Raw genomic sequence first — 7,902 nt, forward strand, 5'->3', positions numbered from 1 at the left:
CTGATCGGAGGGGTTCCTGGTCAGCGTCTCTCACGCCCAGGCGGGCTCGGCGGAACCTGGCTGGATTGGGTTTTCCGAGGCTCCACGCGCAGGAGGGGCGGTGGAGTCTGACCCGGGCAGGCCGGGGCTGGAGCGGGCCTCCAGCGCCTGCCCTGCGGCTCTGCCGCACCTGCGGGTCCAGGGCAGGGGGCGGAGGCGGCCCGGGCGGCCCTGGCGGTGGAGGGCGGGCCGGGGGCGGGGAGGAGGCCCTGCCTCCCTCCCTTCTTCCCTCCTCCTCCCGGCAGGTTGGAGCGGGGACCGGCGGCGGCCCGGGACGCAGGGAGGGGACCTGTGCCGACACCGAGGGAGGGGCCGCGCCGCCTTGGAGAGTCATTGGAGGACGCGGCCGCCCGAAGCTGATAAATCAGGGGCCGGGTCGCGGCTGCGGGCCAAGTTGGACGCCCCGACCCGTGCGAGGGCCAGGTCCGCGCCGGCCCCGCCGAGCTAAGCGAGGCGACCCGCGTGCGGCCATGGCCTCGCTGCTGGGAACCTACCCTTGGCCCGAGGGGCTCGAGTGCCCGGCCCTGGACGCCGAGCTGTCGGATGGACAGTCGCCGCCCGCCGCCCCTCGGCCCCCGGGGGACAAGGGCTCCGAGAGCCGTATCCGGCGGCCCATGAACGCCTTCATGGTTTGGGCCAAGGACGAGAGGAAACGGCTGGCGGTGCAGAACCCGGACCTGCACAACGCCGAGCTCAGCAAGATGCTGGGTGAGCGAGCGCGCGGTGGGGCGGGCTGGGGGCTGGGGGGGGCCGGGCGGCCGGGGCGGACGGCGAGCGGCTGGCTGCCCGGCAGGGCGGGTGCAGCGCGGAGCCTGTTGGGACTACCGGCGCGCGGGGCGAAGGCCCTCTCGTGCCCGCGTGGCTGGCCATCTGCGCGAGCGTGGGTGCCCGCGGTGCCCAGGATTCAGAGCGGGGGCACTTGGCGCGGTCCAAAGTGAAACAGCGCGGCAGGCAGGGGAGGCTCCTTTGCTGGCACAGGCGCGGAGGTCGGCGCCCCCGGGGGCGGGGAGACGGGGCAGCGGCCAGGCGACCGGCGCGCATGGACAGGGCAGGGACGGAAACGTCGAGGCTGGGTGGAACCGGCGTTTGCTGGGAATACCGAAGCGGGAAGACCCAGCATTCCCTGGACCTTACAATTGGGCCATCTCAGAGGAAGGCTGCCACAGATGAAATTATAATTAACGAATATTCCTGAAGAGAGACCCTGCGGAACGCATCCTTGCTTTAACTAAATAATTAAGAGAAAAACAAAACAAAAAACTTACCCCAATAGACTCAATTCGTTTATCTATTCTTAGCCTCGTGGGTGTAGATAACTTGATTCGGATGCTTGGGCTGTCCTGGAACCCGGCCTTTTCCTAGGCTGTCCCCGCAGGGGCTGGGGACACGGACCTACCAGGTCCAAGAGGTCCAGAGTGAGGCTGTTAGGACACACCCGAACAACCGGAGTTCCTGTGGGGGTTTCTTTTTCCTCCGGTGTCGAGCTGAGTACTTTTCGACCCTGCCTAACCCCTAACTTCTTTGCCTTTCGACGCGGTTTTTATTCGTTTTAATCGGCGAAAACCTTTCAAAGCACTTGGTGCACGCAGCGGGAGACAGGTCCTATAAGAAGGGACGCGTGGGCACGCGAGGCCGTCTCTACCCTTCCCAAACCCCACCCTGCCCAGAACAGAGCCCTTCTCTTTTTCGTCGCGTTCAGAGCTCAGGGCCCTTTCCCAGGGCGGAACTTTGGAGCTAGGACTGACGCCCCTCTTTCTGCTGGTCAAAGCCGCAGGCCCGCAGAGCGGGTCCCAGGCCAAGCCCTCCTGCAGTTTAGCTGCTGTGTAAAGCAGTTGATGGAGTGCTGGTTGCAAAGGGCCCAGCCTCATGACTGGCTTCACCAACTCGCCTTAGTGGTCTGCAGCCTTCTGGGGCCTTTTCCCTCAACAAAATAGTAACATTTTATTTTACACAGTGTTGGCATAAAGACAAATATATTAATATGTACAGTAATAAAACATTTTCTTTAACCGATTAGTTTATATTTTTCTTTAGATTTTAAAAGGGGGGAGTGGGGAAGCAAGCCACTGCTGTGAGGTGATAGAGAAGGAATTCTGTGCAGGCAGGCCTGGGCCAGGGATTGGGGAGGAGGGAAGGGTGAGAAGCACGGCCCTTCGGTATTGGGGAAGCCTGCTCCCAGGAAAGGGGCAGGCACAGGGACACGGGAGACAGATGCTTCCTGTGAGTTGGTCCCAGTCGGGGCCTACACTTCAGCTTCAGGAGGTTACAGTTCATTCTGCAGAAAAGACACGGATTCCTTCCTGCTGAGCCATGTAGCTCCTGGCACTGGGTGAGGGAAACCTCAACACTGGTGCTTTTCACAATATGGACTTTGTGCACCTGTTAGCAGGGGGCAGCAGGATGATCCCCTCCACCTGTGTGACATTTCCTTCTTGGCTCTTTCCTTTCTGACCTGAGAGGAAAAGCCTGGATATGAGAGTTCCAACTTTTTCCACTATAAACCTTCCAAACCTTAACGTTAAAAATGTGACCTAGTCACACTGGTATTTTTAATATATTATGATTGAGAAAATGCATAAAGAGAAGGAGACATTTGGTAGCATTTTAAAATGAACACGTATTTTATTGATCATATAACATCCAGATACATTTAGAAGCTAGGGCCACATTTTATACTGAGACCACGGACAGGGTATGGGGTGCACCTGAATCTTGGGTCACTTGCAACAGCTTTGTAGCCTCAGCCACAGGGTGGGAACTGATGATCAGCCCTGAATCTGCAGCTCCTAACACTTTCAAGTCACCCTTTTAAGTGACAGCTAATGATGTTAGTTGAAAGCTCCACAGAATTTCTATAAACTTTCATCCAAGCGGTACAATGCCCTTAATCATTGCCCTACCCTGGCTCTGAGCCCCGGCCCAAGGAACCAGTCGACAGAGGTACTGAGGGCTGCTGTGTGCATGGCTCTGCCCCTGACCCTGTGCAGAATGTGCTGAATGGAACACATAGCTCTTTCCTTAGGCCTTAACCTCTAGGTTAATGCATCTCAAACTTCAGGACACATTAGCGTCATGGGAGAACATGTTAAAGTTGTAGAATCCTGAGCCCAACTTAGGAGGTAGCAAAGCAACCCAAGAAGCCCTCCACCCCTAGAAAACACTGCAGGAGGGGTGTGCGGTGCACACTGAGAGATGAGGGAAGATGCTCCGGGGACTTGATAAACAACAGACAAACAAGCAATGGTGAATAGAAGATCAAGCGCAGCCAGCGTATTAGCATCAGTGGGTTGCAAGCATGGAATAAGTTTTAAAGAGAGAGTTTGGAGCTGGAGAGCGTCACAAGATCTTTATTTTATATTGAAGAAAATAGAGACTCAGGGACGTGCAGGGAATGGCTTCTGCATGGAGATCTGTGGCAAAGCAGGTGCCCTGGCACCATCAAGCGTCCCCAAAAGATGGCTGGCTGGAAGTGATGGTTTGCATGTGTATGTGTGTGCACGCATGTGTCTGGGCATGCATACATGTGTTGCAAGCAGATGTTAGCATTCTGGCCTCCGTCATCCAGCAGGGTCCTATTTGTTTGACCTTCAGAAGTAAGGAATAGGCATTTGTTAACCTAAGTGAGAATCTCCGATTTACTGACATCTGTGAAACTATTGACAGAGCCTGGGTTCCCTCCCAGAAAGGGCTATGAGATTTATGCCATAGGTAACTATGACAGTATCTCTTTAGTCTGCACTAATCAATGAAGGCAGAGATTTTCATGAGAATGCACAAATGTTTAGAATGGACCCTCGAAGGGTAAAAAGAGCCCCAATCAATATCGTGATCATTAGGTATTTTCTTCCCGTAGCTGACATATGGTCAGGTGGGCTTTTTTCACTGGGGACCCTGCATTGTAGCCTGGGCACGTTCTGGTGGCTCTTACATGAGAGGTGATGCTCTCTGTGTGCACAGTGCACGATCTGGCTTTATGGATGCAAGCAGAGGTGTTGATTTCGCCTCACTGTGTCTGCAGGATCTGGGTTGGGAAAAGGGTGCAAGAGGTGACCCTGTCCTCTGTGACTGAGAGGGGGAAGGGAAGTGTGTGTACATGTGCCCATGTGTGTTTACGCGTGTGCATGTACAATGCCTGAGGAGCACAACACTGAGCATGGCCTCCTCTGCCTTGTGTGAGCAGGAAAGTCGTGGAAGGCACTGACGCTGTCTCAGAAGAGGCCGTACGTGGACGAGGCGGAGCGGCTGCGCCTGCAGCACATGCAGGACTACCCCAACTACAAGTACCGGCCGCGCAGAAAGAAGCAGGCCAAGCGGCTGTGCAAGCGCGTGGACCCCGGCTTCCTCCTGAGCTCCCTCTCCCGGGACCAGAACGCCCTGCCGGAGAAGAGAAGCGGCAGCCGGGGGGCGCTGGGGGAGAAGGAGGACAGGGGTGAGTACTCCCCCGGCACTGCCCTGCCCAGCCTCCGGGGCTGCTACCACGAGGGGCCGGCTGGTGGTGGCGGCGGCGGCACCCCGAGCAGTGTGGACACGTACCCGTACGGGCTGCCCACACCTCCTGAAATGTCTCCCCTGGACGTGCTGGAGTCGGAGCAGACCTTCTTCTCCTCCCCCTGCCAGGAGGAGCATGGCCACCCCCGCCGCATCCCCATCTGCGAGGGCCCCGTACTCACCGGAGTACGCCCCAGCCCTCTCCACTGTAGCCACTCTCTGGGCTCCTTGGCCCTTGGCCAGTCCCCCGGCGTCTCCATGATGTCCCCTGTACCCGGCTGTCCCCCATCTCCTGCCTATTACTCCCCGGCCACCTACCACCCTCTCCACTCCAACCTCCAAGCCCACCTGGGCCAGCTCTCCCCGCCTCCTGAGCACCCTGGCTTCGATGCCCTGGATCAACTGAGTCAGGTGGAACTCCTGGGGGACATGGATCGCAATGAATTCGACCAGTATTTGAACACTCCTGGCCACCCAGACTCTGCCACAGGGGCCGTGGCCCTCAGTGGGCATGTCCCCGTCTCCCAGATGACACCAACGGGCACCACAGAGACCAGCCTCATCTCTGTCCTGGCTGATGCCACGGCCACCTACTACAACAGCTACAGTGTGTCATAGAGCTGGAGGCGCCGCGTCCAGCCAGCCCTCACACCCTCTCCTTCCTGTGCCCTGAGGGGCGGGGGAGCCGTGCAGCCACACTAGCTTTCCTCCCACCACTCAGGGCAGGAAGGTCTGAACTGTGGCCCCAGAGCCTTTGGCCTAAGCTGGACTCTGCTTATCCGAGTGCCGCCTCCATCCCCTTCCCCACATTCCAGCCCCTGCAGCCTGCATTTGAAGTATATTCCTTCAAGTGAGTTTTCCTCCAGCCCCTGAGAGTTGCTGTCTCCCAGTAGAATATGCACCGACCTCTTTTCTTTGTAGCCGTCGTCGAAACTAATGGTGGGACAGACTTGATAGCCAAGGTCCCTTCTGGTCCACAGTTTTCTGATTTAGGGTTCTCTCAAGGTTAATAAAGGAAGATGGGGAAATTTGACTCATTAATGAGCTCACTAACCTACGATCTGGTAATAATTTTGTGTGCACAGCCCAAGGACCACGAGGCTTTCTGCACTTTCTGCACTCCTTTCCAAAATGACCACAAAATTCCAAAGGGACTCACAATTTGAGAAAAAACAATCAACCTGATTTGAGATATTAACCAGTATGGCTACCTATATTACACAAAATGGGATTTAATTAAAACTATTTTATTTTAAATATACATTTTAAAGCAGTGTTCTCTCTCTCTCTCTCTCTCTCTCTCTCTCTCTCTCTCTCTCTCTCTTATACACACACTTCAAGAGAATATGCACAGTCTAGGCCGGGCTCGGTGGCTCACGCCTGTACTCCCAGCACTTTGGGAGGCTGCGGCGTGTGGATCACCTGAGGTCAGGAGTTCAAGACCAGCCTGGACAACACGGTGAAACCCTGTCTCTACGAAAAATACAAAATTAACTAGGAGTGGTGGTGCATGCCTGTAATCCCAGCTACTTGGGAGGCTGAGACAGGAGAATGTCTTGAACCTGGAAGGTGGAGGTTGCAGTGAGCCAAGATTGCACCATTGCACTCCAGCCTGGGCAACGAGAGTAAAACTCCATTTCAAGGAAGAAAAAAAAAAGCATCTGCACAGTCTAAATATATAAAAGGAGTGTGAGAGACACATGCCCACTTCATGCAACTCTTAAAGTCTAAATCAGATATTTTTATTAACAATGACAGCTTCTTGCCAAATCCCTGTTTCTGATGATCCAAAGAGCCCGGGTTCCTAAAAGGACTTTACAACCAATCAAAGTCACTGTCCTCAAATCTGGATACACACTTTCCCCTCTGTAGATTTGAAAGGTGCTTCCTTCGCAGCCATCTCCAGTGTCTTTACTCTCTTTTCTGTGATTTCTTCTTCTCTTCTTTCTACTCTTCCTCCACTGCTGAACTAGTCGCTAACTCAGACAGCCCCTGACTTAGCCCAAGCATGCTTCCTCCAGCTGCAGTGAGAGTGTGTCTTCCTCACCAGCCAGGTCCTCTGGCAAAGTCCTCAGCCAGTGCTTTAGAGCTACTTCCCACAAATCAGAAACTCACTGTGATTCCAAAAATGTTTCTGAGCCCTGGACACCTGACCCCAAAACATTTTCATCTTTCTCCCAGACCTCCTTTGAAGGAGCATGTGTAACAGTGTGCTGAAAGACGTTGTTGTTTTTTTTTTTTTTTGATTTTAGCATATTATTTCCTGTATGAAATATGTTTTATATAATCTCCTATTATTTTTATCTTATGTTTTGTATTGTTGATAAATCCTTTTTGTCCTCCCAAGATGTCCTATTGTAAAATCACTTATAAGATATGACTACTCTTTATGCTATTACTTTATATGCCATTTGGTAATAAATAGTAAATTGTTGATGATATGATTGACTGGTGTGCAGTCCAGAGCATGTATGAATAATCTCATAAAACAGTATCACAGCCATTAAGCTAAACTGTTTCATTTTTTTGAAAGAACGACACATACTTTGGAACAGTTGTCAATATTAATTTGTTGAAAATATTTAATTTAAATAAACGTTTTGTACCATGACTGTTCTGTCTTTTGAAATATAGTTTTGCAAAAAGAAAAGGTTTCCAAGCGAGACATAAATATTACATCGAGTGCTACTTGCGATATTGATGTAAATGTTTTCTACATCAACTTTTTTATTTTAAAAAGTTGTTATCTGGTAGGGATGGTTTATTTCATTTTATGAGTTATGCTAAAGAGATAAATCCAAATTTTACACATTGGAACCTGCTGTTTTTATTGACGATGAAAGAAAATGTCAACTCATGACCTACATGTAGAACAATTTTCTCCTCGTGATGACTTTACACTCGTAAAGTGGAATGAGGTGACTATCAGGCTGTCTGAAGAATGAAAGTAAGTTTTGTCTACTTGTTTGCTTATGTAAGACTGTCACAGCTAATTTGTTTTGTTTTGTTTTGTTTTGTTTTGTATGTTTAGTGGAGATGGGGTTTCGCCATGTTGGCCGGCCTGGTCTCGAACTCCTGACCTCAAGTAATCCACCTGCCTTGGCCTCCCAAAGTGCTGGAATTATAGGCGCGAGTGTAGTGGCAGGTGCCTGTAATCTCAGCTACTTGGGAGGCTGAGGCCGGAGAATTGCTTGAACCTAGGAGGCGGAGGTTGCAGTGAGCTACGATCGCACCACTGCACTCCAGGCTGGGCGATGGAGTGAAACTCTGTAAAAAAAAAAAAAAAAAAAAAAAAAAAAAAAGACTCACTTTTTTTCTTCTTTTTGAAATAATCTGGAAACACACCTGTGTTTATGGATATGCTGTGGAAATATA

General features: G+C 52.0%; 1 protein-coding gene across 1 annotated transcript; it reads left to right on the plus strand.

Moving 5' to 3' along the window:
• The first annotated feature begins 288 nt into the window (after positions 1-288).
• SOX7 (SRY-box transcription factor 7) lies at positions 289-7,138 on the plus strand. Its single transcript, XM_017883686.1, has 2 exons — positions 289-747; positions 4,220-7,138. Exons 1-2 carry the CDS (start codon positions 510-512, stop codon positions 5,143-5,145), a joined length of 1,164 nt encoding a protein of 387 aa, XP_017739175.1. The 5' UTR covers positions 289-509; the 3' UTR covers positions 5,146-7,138.
• The last annotated feature ends 764 nt before the right edge of the window (positions 7,139-7,902 follow it).

Source organism: Rhinopithecus bieti, unplaced genomic scaffold (assembly GCF_001698545.2).
Source record: "Rhinopithecus bieti isolate Rb0 unplaced genomic scaffold, ASM169854v2 scaffold_13857, whole genome shotgun sequence".
Taxonomy (NCBI): Eukaryota; Metazoa; Chordata; class Mammalia; order Primates; family Cercopithecidae; genus Rhinopithecus; species Rhinopithecus bieti.

Excerpts from the sequence above, each read along its gene's own strand:
- SOX7 (XM_017883686.1), top strand. The coding sequence starts at position 510 with ATGGCCTCGCTGCTGGGAACCTACCCTTGGCCCGAGGGGCTCGAGTGC. Across the intron at positions 748-4,219 it reads CGAGCTCAGCAAGATGCTGG|GAAAGTCGTGGAAGGCACTG; the intron begins GTGAGCGAGCGC and ends TTGTGTGAGCAG.